The sequence below is a fragment of the Carica papaya genome, chromosome 7 (genome assembly GCF_054855325.1).
Source record: "Carica papaya isolate Zhongbai chromosome 7, ASM5485532v1, whole genome shotgun sequence".
NCBI lineage: Eukaryota > Viridiplantae > Streptophyta > Magnoliopsida > Brassicales > Caricaceae > Carica > Carica papaya.
Genome location: NC_142315.1, coordinates 4,929,227 through 4,943,239, shown reverse-complemented (window position 1 = coordinate 4,943,239; position 14,013 = coordinate 4,929,227). Strand labels below are relative to the sequence as shown.

The following is a 14,013-nucleotide window of genomic DNA, read 5'->3' as shown; positions in this document are numbered from 1 at the left end:
AGCCAGTAGAGCCGCCGCACCGAAAAATTCTGTCGCTGGTGAGTTTTTATTTTTTGACTTTTTTCAGCCAACTGAGACTCCTTAACGTATGTTCTCGTAAGGATGAGTATAAAACCGGCTAAAATCGGCCAAAACTAGCCGAAAACAATTAGTCCGAAGCAAACCGCCGCCATGGGAAGCAGGACCATCACCGGAGCACGGCGCCGCCGTCGTGCTGGAATTCCAAAATTGGCTGAAAATAGTTTCTAACACCGATTTTGAGTTTTTTGGGGTATCTCTAGGTACTCGAAACTTGTTTTAATATCCGAAGAAAAATTCCGAGAACCGAGGACCGCTAGTAGGCGCAGCTGAAAGTTTAGCATTTTGAATACTAATTCAAGTAATAATCTTTCACCTTATTCTCTGTTATCGAATTGAAGTTTGATTATAAATAATACGATATTTTGCGTGATTTAAAAATATCGATAATTAAATGTTACTAATAGAGCTGGAACTGGTTATTTATTATTATTTGTCATGTTTTAATTAATTGATTAATTTTACAGTTTCGAATATATGATAATACACTATAATTGGTATGATGATCCAATTATATTTCATTGATGCATGTATTGCTTATTTTGCGTGGTTTACAGTTAAATTAGAAAATTAAAAAATTAAATGTAAATGAAAAATTGATTGATTAACTAAATGGATGAATGGTAGTCTTACTGGATATCCTGGGAGATAGTGGACGGATCAAGTACATAGGAAACCCTATTATGAACATTGTCTCATACCAGACGAGGTATCGAGGATTGATATTTTGGCGCTCATACCAGACGGGGTATGGGGACGACCCATTTCACCTTCATACTAGATGGGGTATTTGATGGATGATACTTTTGGCACTCATACTAGATATGGTATAGGGATAGCCAAGTAGTTTACAATATTGAATAATGGTTCATGTATAGTAAGGACATCACAACGTACCCCCATGGATACCAGTAGGTAGATAAAAAATAAAGTTATTGTTCTGACAAATTGAATAGAGATTATGATGTTGGTTATGTTATTACCTCTATGAGTCAGTTTTGAAAATCTTACTACAGTAAATATGTGGTAAATGATTTTAGTTATGATAAATGAATTTACTTAAATTATAAGCTCAATTAGTTGTTTTTATAATTTCTACCAACCTTCATTTTTGTATCGGTGAGTAGTGTGACATTCTTACTGGGTAGTGTAGCTCACTCTTTCATTAACTATTTCATATCAAGAGGATCAAGATCCAGATCCCGATCCACAAGAGAATTATGAATAGCATGCCCAGTTATTTATCTTCTATTTGTTTCTTTGATTTTTCATTTATTCTTTTAAAAGGGTCATTCTCGTAGCCCTATTAGGTATTTTAAATTATTGTGTAAGAAATGTGAACCCTAATTTTATTATTTCGCTTCCGCATTCAATTTATAATTTATTTCCTTTTAAGTTCTGGGTCGCTACAGCTGGTATTAGAGCCGCATTCCTTGGAACTATTCCTTACACAAAAACCTCATGAAACACCAAAAATAATGGATTATCACTCAACCATTCATTGTGAAATACAGGTACAAATAGATGACGAGAGAAAAACCCCCACTAAACTGAGCAGCTCGGGAGGGTTCGCTTCGAGAGGATGTGGACCGACTATTTGAAATGTTGGAGATACTCATCGCTGCCCAGCAGGCCCGGGAGGAAAAGAATGAGTCACATGACCCTCCCCTACTACCAAAGGTTGAGCCACCCATATAGCGAGAGGATCCTGAGCCATCCTGGTACGACCCTACTCATCCACAGTATCATCCGACACCAATACAGTATGCTCTGATGCCCTAACCGCATCACCCGATACTACCACAATATAACCCAGTGCCCCAACTGCATTACTCGGCACCACCACGATATAATTTGATACCTCCACTATATCATCCAATACCACTACATGGTCGTCCAATCCATCCCTAACACAGCCCAGTCCCTCTTCCACGGGACCTAGTTCTTTCTATGATGGACCCAGGCTATATTAAGATGTATAAAAGACTAAACTCATCTACTTTTATAGGGATATCCTCATTTGAAGAGGCCAAGTACTGGTTGACTGAGATAAAGAAGACCTTCATGCCTCTTGGGGTGATTCCCAAACAGAGAGTCATACTTATCACCTACATGCTGGTGGGAGAGGCAGACTGCTGGTGGTAACTCAAGCAGGCCACCATGTCCGTTCTAGTCACTTGGGAATAATTCTTGATAATTTTCAATGCAAAATACCTCCTAGAACATCTTCAATATCTGAAGAAAATGTAGTTTGTACACTTGGTCCAAGGTGATATGATTATATCAAAATATACCCGAAAGTTCTTAGAGTTAGGCAGGTATTCCCCTGAGAGCATGATGGATGTAGGCAGAAAGGCAAAAATGTTTGAGTGGGGCCTCCATCTTGAGATTAGGCAACAATTGTATGTGTTTGAGCTCAGTACTTACTCTGCTGTTCTGACCAAGGCACAGCTAGTGGAGAGGAACCTTCGCATTTTTCCTCAAGCAGTAAGGAATCTCAAGCCCTCGATTTTTCACTGCAAACCAGCACTCACTGCACCTGTTTAGCATAACAAGAGACCTAGGTCGATGACTCAGGCTCCTTCTCAAATTCCAACAATAGGTCGTCGTAGGATTTGCCAGCACTGTGGCAAGGATCATGGGGACCGACCCTGCTATCGCCTCAACAATACTTGCCGCATACGTGGGAGTGCTCAACATTATGCGATGGAGTGTCTGAGGAACCAGAACTAGGTCAGACCTCCTATCTAGGCCAGCGCTTACAACCTCACTCAATAAGATGCAGAAGCCAACCCAGATGTGATACATGGTATGTAAACTATCTGTAATCATCTTGTATATGTTTTGATTGATACTAGTACCTCACATTCATTTGTTTCATATATCTTTGCACCAAACTTGAATATATTACCTGAAAGACTTGGTTTTGTATTGTTTGTATCTACTCTTGGGAGTAAAACATTACTAGATGAGGTTATATACAGAGCCTGTATCATAGATATATCAGATAGAAAATTCAATGTGAACTTAATAGACATTAACATGGGGAACTTTGATGTAATTTTAGGAATGAACTTACTAGATGCGTATCACACCACTATAGATTATTTCCATAAGAAACTTATATTCAACTCTCCTAATGAAGAGTCATTTACAAATTAATAAAAAAATTTAAACATTATTCTTTCATGACAATTTTCTTATTATTAAGTGGTTTAACATGGCTGTTTTTTTCTAACTAGGCAAATCTAAGAAAGAAATTTATATTTGAGAGATTCTAGTAGTTCGAGACTTTTTAGATGTATTCCCATATGAACTAACTGGACTGTTAGTGGACATAGAAGTTGAATTCATCATAAACCTTCAGCCAAGCACCCAGTTTATTTTGATTGCCCTTTACCGTATGAGTTGTGTTGAGATGTAGGAGCTAAGAAAACATATAAATGAATTACAGGATAATGGATTCATCCGACATAATGTGTCCCCTTGGGGTACTAGAGTCACATTTGCAAGGAATGAAGATAGGATGTTCAGGTTATATATTGACTACAGAGGTTTGAACAAAATCACGATAAAAAACAAGTACCCCTTCCCCATGATCGATGACATTTTTGATCAGTTGTAGGGTACCTAAGTCTTCTCCAAAATAAACATGCGTTCAAGTTACCATCGGGTAAAGATCAATGTAGAAGACATTCCTGAAATAACTTTTCGAATCAGGTACGAACACTATGAGTTCCTGGTCATGCCATTTGGACTAACCAATGCACCAGCCATCTTTATGGATTTGATGAACATGATTTTCAGATAATTCCTGGATTAGTTCGTCATTCTATTCATCGATCATATCCTAATCTATTTAAAAAGGAGAGAGGAACACGTTCACCATCTGACTCAGGTTTTGTAGGTTCTCAAAGAAAAGAAGTTGTATGCAAAGTTGAGTAAGTGTGGGTTCTGGCTCGAGCAGACTACCTTCATAAGACACATCATATCAAGGGATTGAGTCTCAGTGAACCCCGAAAAAGTTGAGGCAGTGCTCGGCTGAAAAAAATTGACATCAGTCAAGGAGATTCATAGCTTTTTGGGGATGACAGGTTATTACCGCAAGTTTGTGGAAGGATTTTCTAACCTATCTGCTCATTTGGCTCGGCTCACAAGGAAGAACATCAAGTTTGAGTGGAACGAGGTCTGTGAAAGGAGTTTTTCAGAACTAAAGAAATAGTTGACTACTGCATCTGTGTTGGTCTTGTCGAACAGGACATGTGAATAAGCAGTTTATAGTGATACCTCCTACCTAGGGTTGGGTTGTATTCTGATGCAGCATGAGAAGGTCATAGCCTATGGGTCCATGCAGTTGAAGAGTCACGAGAACAACTACCCTACTTATGACTTAGAACTTGCCGCGATTATCCATGTTTTGAAGACTTGGTGTCATTACTTGTATGGGGAGTCCTTTCAGATCTATACCCACCATAAGAGCTTGAAATACATATTCACTCAAAATGATTTCAACATGCATCAGAGAAGATGGATAGAACTCCTCAAAGACTATGATTACAACATCTTGTATCACCCGAGTAAGGGTAATGTGGTGGCCGATGCACTCAGCCGAAAAAGTACAGGTATATTAGTTCACTTAATTGTTTCAAAATGCAGGGTAATAGGGGCTGCACAATAGGTACGACTTTAGGACCTGAAGAAAGTTACATGTTTGGCCCACCTAACTGTTCAACTTGAGTTGATCCAGAGAATAAAAGAAGTCTAATCCGCCGATTCCACCGTAGTAGCCCTCAAGAAAGATACAGAACAAGGAGTAAATTCAGAATTTCGAGTATCTGCCGATAGGTTACTTAGATTTCATGACAGAATGTATGTTTCAAGCGACAATTAGCTAAAAAGAGACATCATGACAGAGATTCATAACTCAAAGTTTGTCATGCATCTCGAAAGCACTAAAATGTATCAAAGTATGTGACCCCGATTTTGGTGGAATTGGATAAAAAAAGATGTGGCCGACTTTGTTTCCAAGTGTTTAGTATGTCAGCAAGTCAAGGCAGAGCATCAACGCCCAGATGAGTTACTTCAACTATTACCAATTCCGGAGTAAAAATGGAAATATATCATAGTAGATTTCGTGGCAGGATTGCTTAGGGCACGCTCGAGACATAATGTCATTTGGATAATTGTTGACTGACTCACTAAGATGACCAACTCCTTACATAAGCTAGCAAGAATGTATATCCGGAAAATAGTTAGATTACATGGAGTGCTAATGACAGTAGTATCCGACAAGGACCTCAGGTTCAATTCTCAGTTCTGGTCTAGTTTTCAGCAAGTTATGAGAACGAAACTGTCCCTTAGTACTGTATTTCACCCTCAGACCGATTGACAATCAAAAATGACGATCTGCATACTAGAGGATATTCTCTGAACTTGTGTTTTTGACTTTGAGGACTATTGGGATGATCATTTACCCCTAATAGAGTTCGCCTACAATAACAGCTACCAAGTAAGTATTGACATGGCTCCATACGAAGCGTTGTATGGCCGTCTATGCAGATCATTGATCTGTTGGGAAGAAATAGGTGATAGAAAATTGTTCAGTTCAGATCTTGTAGAGGAGACTATAACCAAAATAGTTAATATCAGAAAGAACATTCAGACGACTCAAAGCAGGCAGAAGAGTTATGCGGATACCCGGAGGAAGGATTTAGAATTTGAGAAAGGTGATCGAATGTTCTTTAAGGTCACTCTTTTTAAGAAAATCAGTAGGTTTGGCAAGAGAAACAAACTAAATCCCCAGTTTATTGAGTCATTTCAAATTTTAGACAGAATTGGCACAGCCGCTTACAGACTGGCATTGTTTCCATAACTATTCAGGGTCCATAATGCGTTCCATATATCCATGCTACACAAGTACAACCCAGACCCCTCTCACATCTTGGCCCATGAGCTCCTTTCACTCTAGAAGGATCTATCCTACGAGGAGATACTGGTAGGTATTGTGGACCGAAAGAGTAGAATACTCTGCAACCGAGAAATTTTCTTCGTTAAGGTCCTATGGCAAAATCATACATAGGGAGAGGCCACATGGGAGCTAAAATAAGACTTCAGAACCCAATATCCCCAATTGTTTGATTAAATGAGAAAGAGACAAATTTGATGGACCAAATTTCTTTTAAGTGCAGGAGAGTTGTAATATTCGGAATTAATTTTAAAATTTTAAATTAATGTATAAAATATAATTTTTAAATTTTTATTTAATGTAAAAATTAAGAAAAAATAGGTTGATGATGAAATTGAAAATAATTTTGGGAAAAAATGGTGAATTTTTGGGTTTTAGGGGTATTTTTAAAACAAAAATCAGAAATTAGAGGTCAAAATGTAATTTAGAAAAAATGTACTACGTAGGACTACTAAGTCAGCAGCCCCGATGAACTGGAGCGTGCTGCGTGGCAAGGCATGCTAACGCGGTGCCATGCAGGAGGCCACGCTAGCAATCCGCGTGCCCGTAATCGGACGATCTAAATTTATTCCCGCGCATGGACAATTTAGATTCGTTCCCTCCTTAAGCACGATCGGACAGTCGCAATCAATATGATGAACGGTTCATATTTATTTTCTCTTAAACACGATCAAAAGGTCCAGATCAAATAGCGATGAACGGTCCAGATTCATTCCATCATTAAATGTGATCGGACGATTAACATCAAATGCGATAGACAGCCTAGATTAAAAAAAGATGGATATAAATACCCCACTCCACACCAAACCCTAACCCTAGTCGCCAGCCCCCCCGCCGGAGAAGAAGAACCAGTCGCTAGGAATGGAGTCGACCGTCGCCCGTTGCCGTGCCGGAGCCATCTCCGACTGCCAAAAAAGGTAAAAATTCTCCCAGTTGCTCAAATTTTGATTTTGAACACCCCCATGGCAAAATTATAGCCAAAAGACCAGCGGATGAGGCAAAAATTGCAGGTAAAGCCCAACGATGCTGCTGCAGAAAAAACAAAAAATTGCCTCCGATGAGCTCCTTCCCAATTCCCGTTTCGTACAATTTTTTCACCATTATATTCACTGTTCTATTTTCTACAGGTTGATCGAAGAAAAACACCCAACCGCGAAAGTGAGCCGGCGGAGCCGCCGCACCAGAAAATTCTACCACCGGTGAGTTTTTATTTTTTGACTTTTTTCAGCCAACCAAGGTCCCTTAACGTGTTTTCTGCCAGGGATGAGTATAAAATTGGTCAAAACTGGCCGAACACGGCTAGCCTGAGGCAAACCGCCGCCGTGGGCGACGACACCGTACTGGAATTTCGAAATTAGTTTGAAAAGATTTCTAACACCGATTTTAAATTTTTTGGAGTATTTTTAGGTACTCGAAGCGCTTTTTAATATCGAAAGAAAAATTCAGGAAACTCGAGGACTGCTAGTAGATGCAGTTAAAAGTTTAGCATTTTGGCCACCGATTCGAGTAAGAATCTCTCACCTTTTTTTCTGTTATAGAATTGAAGTTTGATTACAAATAATATGGTATTTTGTGTGATTTAGAAATATCGATAATTAAAGATTACTAATGGAGGTGAAACCGGTTATTTATTACTGTTTGTCATATTTTAATTGATTGATATATTTTATAGTTTCAAATGCATGATAATACATTAGAATTGGTATGATAATCCGATTGTATTTCTTTGATGCATGTATTGCTTGTTTTGTATGGTTTACAGTTAAATTGAAAAACTGAAAAATTAAATATAGATGAAAAATTGCTTGATTTACTGAATGGATGAATGATAGCTTTATTGGATATCCTGGGAGATGGTTGACGGATCAGGTACATAAGAAACCCTACCGTGAACGTTGCTTCATACCGGACGGGGTATCGAAGATTGATATTTTTGTGTTCATACCGGATGAGGTATGAGGACGGTCCGTTTCATCCTTATACCGGACGAGGTATCGAGGATTAATATTTTTGGTGCTTATACTAGATGAGGTATGGAGACGTCCATTTCACCTTCATACCGGACGAGATATTTGAGGGGTGATACTTTTAATGTTCATATCGGACGGGGTATGAGGACGGTCAGGTAGTTGATAATATTGAATAATGGTTCACGTATAATAGGGACATCCTTATGGACTCCAATGGATACTAGTAGGCAGATAAAAGATAAAGTTATTGTTCTGCCAAATTGAATATGAGATTATGATATTGGTTATGTTATTGATTCTATGAGTCAGTTTTGAAAATCTTGCTATGTTAAATATGCGATAAATGATTTTAGTTATAATAAATGAATTTACTTAAATTAAGAGCTCAATTAGTTATTTTTATGATTTATACCAACTTTCATTTTTGTATCGTTGAGTAGTGTGACATTTTTACTATGCTAGTATAGCTCATTCTTTCATTAACTATTTCATATCAAGAGGATCAATATCCAGATCCCAATGCACAAGATGGTTGCTAATAGGATGCCCAGTTGTTTATCTTCCATTTATTTCTTTAATTTTTCGTTTATTCTTTTAAAATGGTCATTCTCGTATTCCTTTTGGGTATTTTAAATTATCGTGTAAGAAATGTGAACCCTAACTTTATTATTTCGCTTCTACATTCAATTTATAATTTATTTCCTTTTAAGTTCCAGGTCACTACATAATTGGACTAATACATAGGACAAATATATATTAAATGATATAGTATTTGATATATTGTATTTTGAAAAGTCGATTAAACAAAAAATGAGAAAAAATTGAGTCAGTTCAAGTGAATCGATCTACAAAAAGAAGAAAACAAGACTGATTTAAACAAATTGTATGGAACTTCTAAATTCATAAAATAATTGAGTTTCTAGTTCTTCAAATCCATCTTATTTACGATTTAACTAGTTGTGACACAGTGATTCATCCTTACTCATTTTGGTGGCTTCTTCTCCACCAAACAATTGATTTTTTTCCAATAGATAGTAAACAACAATCGACAATACTATTTAATTTTCATAATTAGTAGAGAAAAACCTAAAATCACAATCAATCTTTTGTCTTTGTTAACCAAATTTTTTTGGTCCATGATGGTCAGCATTAAAATATGTGATTAATTTAAAAAAAATCATATTTTTTAACTCAAAATAAGTATTTATTTTAATAGAACATGTATGTAAAATATGATATTTTAATAAAAAAAATTTACAAATTACAAAATAAGAACTTGAATTAGTATAATTCACAAAATAATTTTTAAAAAATTTTCGCCTTAGAAAGTCTATATCTTTGAACAAATCTAGAGAGTATGTTATTTAAATATTTGATTTTGTCCTTTAATGTCAAATTTTCATCTTTTATATTCTCATATTCTATTAATTTTACTTTTACTTCGTTATTTTCCTTTTTCAATATTTATACTTCCTTATAAAGAGATGATACAAATATTTTAAGCTCAATATTCTTCAATCTTAATTTTACTAAAAGGACCTATAACAAAAGCGAATATTTATAGTCAATTGTCATTGCTTGTAAATCCGAATTTGGGTGATTTATCAATGACGAGGATTAAGTTTGGAAGAAACTAAAAAGAGGTTCGAAACGACTAATCTTAAAAAATTAACAGATAATTTGTGGTTATTGGTGAAATGTAATTTAAATTTAGAACTAACTGAATAAAAATATATATATATATAATAATAATAATTTTGAGATGTAGTTATAATTATAAAATAATTTAAATTTATATTTATTTTTAATGATTTAAAAATTAAATTAAATAGTGAAGATTCTAAACATTGTCCATTACAAATAGCTAAATATAGACAATGGGTTAGTCCCAATGGAAAAGTATTACATACAAACAGTACATGAGTAACAAGAAACTTGTTTGAATAATAAATATATAAAATTAACGACTAATTAAAAACTAAATTAAATAAATCCTCCCCCTTTTTACATCTCTGGCTCTGTTCGCTTTCTTCGTTACTCTCTTCGGAATACCCCCGTTTTCTGCAGTGAAACGAAGCAAAAACGAGGGAAAATGAAGAGCAGGCTGGTGATGATACTCATCGCCCTAGTGATCTTGTTGGCACGGAATGGCGTGAGATCTGACGCATCGGATCACCGGTACAAGGAGGGAGATCAAGTGCCTCTCTACGCCAACAAGGTCGGCCCGTTTCACAACCCCAGGCAAGTTTCTCTCTAACGCCTGATCCATCATCTTAGGGTTTTGTTTCTCTGATTTCCTTAGATTTGATGTTACTTGTTTTGGATCTGAGTCGATTTCGTTATCTTCTCGCTCATTACGCTCTTGTTAGTTTTGGTTAAGAATATGTTGAATTACTTTTGAAGAGAATAAAGAAATAGTATTAAGTGTGACTTCAGCTGAATCGAATTTTCTTCATCTTATGATAAACTAGTTAATGGTTGAGAACTTAGTTGGTTTCAGTCTAAGTTTGCTGGAGCTAAACGGCTAACTCAATTGTGAGTCACTTCATTTCTGAAACATTGTTTGGTGGTGCCAAATTGCCCGCCTTTTGGGTCGTCTGTAGCAGGATCTACTTGAAAGAAGTATTTCAGAAATTCGTTAAGTTTATTTCATATATTCGTTGATGTAGAATTTAAACACTAAACAGCACTTAATAGGAAGAATAAAGTCAACCTGCGTGAGGAATTATTTTCTTTTTAATGTGCATAGGGGCATGCTGGGTGTGCGTGTTTTTTAATTCACTCTAGTTTGAATGTTTTAGTGCATATTATCTCATAATTAAATAGGGTAAGAGTTTCAGGATCTTCTTGATAAATGTTAATTGATTATGTTATTACCTTACTGTATACTTTGTATCTGTATCATCACAGAGCTGCCTGTAATAATTGGTACTGATTTTTGTCATTTTTTTTCTGGTTTTATATTCTTACTTCAGTGAGACCTACCGTTATTTTGATCTTCCATTCTGCTTGCCAGGTACGTATCTGTGCATTAGTGCTTTTCTGTTTTCTGGTGATATTTATCTCTTTACAATTTTGGCTAATTCAAATTACATTGCAGCTCATGTAAAAGAGAAGAAAGAAGCCCTTGGTGAGGTATTAAATGGGGATCGTCTGGTTAGTGCTCCCTACAAACTTGACTTCTTACGTGACAAAGAATCTGAACTTGTTTGCAAGAAAAGATTGACAAAGGAAGAAGTAGCACAGTTCCGATCTGCTGTCAAGAAGGACTACTACTTTCAGATGTATTATGACGACTTGCCAGTTTGGGGTTTCATAGGAAGGGTTGACAAGGAAGGAAAAGACCCGAGTGAACACAAATATTACCTTTTTAAGCATACTCATTTTGAAATCTTTTACAACAAGGACCGAGTGATTGAGATAAATGTTCGAACTGACCCAGATGCCGTCATGGACCTTACAGAAGACAAAGAAGTTAATGTAGATTTTTTTTACACTGCAAAATGGAAGGAGACAGATACACCTTTTGAGAAGAGGATGGACAAATTCTCACGGTCTTCTTCTTTGCCTCATCATCTGGAGATCCATTGGTTCTCAATCATTAATTCATGTGTGACAGTTCTTTTGCTAACTGGTTTTCTGGCTACAATCCTCATGCGGGTTCTTAAGAATGATTTTGTCAAGTAAGAATGATTTCTATTATCCATGCATTTTGATAATTTGTTTGTTTCCAGTTTACTAGGTCGTTTGCCCAATTCTTCTATTCCTTCTTGATTGATTCCCCCTGATCCTGTCATTTTCTTTTTGCTTTCTTTCTTTGAAAGGTATGCTCATGATGAGGAATCAATTGAAGACCAAGAAGAAACTGGGTGGAAATACATTCATGGAGATGTTTTTAGATATCCTAAGTTCAAGTCTTTGTTTGCAGCTGCTATTGGTTGCGGTACTCAATTATTTACTCTGTAAGTTGCTAATCCCTATCTGTTTATCCTAACTTATCATCAGTTGTATCCTAGAGCGAGATCCTGTTATTAACAGGATTATTATATTTCATCATCTGCTGTCTGATGTCCTCAATGTAATCATGTTTGCAGTACCGTATTTATTTTTCTACTAGCACTAGTTGGTGTCTTCTATCCATATAACCGGGGAGCATTATTTACTGCATTGGTTGTCATATATGCCCTCACTTCTGGGATTGCTGGCTACACTGCGACCTTCTTTTATTGTCAATTAGAAGGAACAAATTGGGTACGTGAAAAATTTTTGGGTTTTGTTCAAATATAGAATTGGCATTGTTCTGCTTAATCAATGTGCCATTTGTCTTCTGGTTTGACAGGTTAGGAACCTACTGTTGACAGGATGTCTCTTCTGTGGGCCTCTGTTTATAACATTTTGTTTTCTAAATACTGTTGCAATTACTTATCATGCAACTGCTGCTCTTCCATTTGGGACGATTGTGGTTATAGTTCTCATATGGACACTTGTAACATCCCCTTTGCTGGTGTTGGGTGGGATTGCAGGGAAGAATAGCAAGGCTGAGTTCCAAGCTCCTTGCCGCACCACTAAATATCCTAGAGAAATTCCACCTTTGCAATGGTACCGTGGGACAATTCCTCAGATGGCAATGGCTGGATTTTTGCCATTTAGTGCCATATATATTGAACTTTATTATATTTTTGCCAGTGTATGGGGACACAGGATTTACACTATATACAGCATCTTGTTTATAGTGTTTATCATTCTCCTGATAGTGACAGCTTTTATCACGGTAGCGTTGACCTACTTTCAACTTGCTGCTGAAGATCATGAGTGGTGGTGGAGGTATGTATTTACTGTTGTCATTCTTCTCTCTCTTCCCCCCAACCAAAAAAAAAAAAGAAGAGGTAAACAGTCTGGAATTTTGACTATGATGCATGTGTTACTTTTTCTCTTTTTTTTTTTTTTGAAATTTTGTTTATTGACTTTAATAACTAAAATATTGTATTGTTTTAGAAATTTATTAGATTTGAGATGGGTGTGATTAATTGATGGCTCTGTTGCTGTTGAAATTAAGTACCTTGACTAATCATAGTTAGAAAGTCTACAGAGGAAATCAATTTGAGGCCCTTTTCTATTTTCAAGTATCATTATTTGCACCACAGATTCTGACGTTCTTAGTGAATTTTTAATTTCTATTGGTTTCAACTTGAGCAATTTAGTATCTGGGTAGCAGATGATACAAATACTCAATAGTACTCCTACTTGGCTGTCAAATAGAAAGATTAGCTTTTGCTCATTAAGATTCTTGCTTGAGTTCGTTTGCACTTCAGCTTTTCAAAATGATATGCGCAGCATTGTGGACTCATCTTGATGCTTGATTTTGCCACAGATCTTTCCTTTGTGGTGGATCAACCGGCATATTTATCTATGCCTACTGCCTGTACTACTATTACGCACGTTCAGATATGTCAGGTTTCATGCAAACTTCATTTTTCTTTGGCTACATGGCTTGTATCTGCTACGGTTTCTTCCTCATGCTTGGAACTGTAGGTTTCCGTGCAGCTTTGCTTTTTGTACGGCACATATATCGTTCAATTAAGTGTGAGTAGTTTGTCAAAATCATTTTATAGGGCAGTGTAGAGAATTTTGTACCTTATTTTTTGTGGCATCTCTTGTATCAAAAGCAAAAGAATAATATATTTGGGACCATTGCTTGAAGAAAAGTAAGTAACAACCTGGGTTTTGTACCATCATATCTTTAGAGACTATGCAATATAATTTTTGATTCTTTTACTCTTTGACGTTTTTCTTGATGTAGTCTTGCACAGAAGATGAATATCTAGTTGAAGTGTTAGAGAGAGAGAGAGAGAGAGAAAATTGAAGTAGATTATGTTTCTAATCTACTGTTTGTTTGCATGAGAGTCCTCGATACATCTCTGCTATGTGGAGACTCAATTATCAATATATATATATATATATATATATATATATATATATTGTTATTGATCTGGAAGTGTG

At 36.3% G+C, this 14,013-nt stretch overlaps 1 protein-coding gene across 1 annotated transcript; it reads left to right on the top strand.

The window, feature by feature from the left end:
• Positions 1-9,994: 9,994 nt before the first annotated feature.
• LOC110822021 (transmembrane 9 superfamily member 2-like) lies at positions 9,995-13,788 on the top strand. Its single transcript, XM_022052023.2, has 7 exons — positions 9,995-10,254; positions 10,989-11,029; positions 11,114-11,696; positions 11,838-11,975; positions 12,108-12,264; positions 12,353-12,837; positions 13,385-13,788. The coding sequence occupies exons 1-7, from the start codon at positions 10,106-10,108 to the stop codon at positions 13,602-13,604; spliced, it is 1,773 nt and encodes a 590-aa protein (XP_021907715.1). The 5' UTR covers positions 9,995-10,105; the 3' UTR covers positions 13,605-13,788.
• The last annotated feature ends 225 nt before the right edge of the window (positions 13,789-14,013 follow it).

Bases quoted from the DNA above. Each gene is read 5' to 3' on its own strand.
- LOC110822021 (XM_022052023.2), top strand. From the start codon at position 10,106: ATGAAGAGCAGGCTGGTGATGATACTCATCGCCCTAGTGATCTTGTTG. The intron at 11,976-12,107 runs GTAAGTTGCTAA...TCATGTTTGCAG, and splicing joins GGTACTCAATTATTTACTCT to TACCGTATTTATTTTTCTAC. The intron at 12,265-12,352 runs GTACGTGAAAAA...CTGGTTTGACAG, and splicing joins AATTAGAAGGAACAAATTGG to GTTAGGAACCTACTGTTGAC.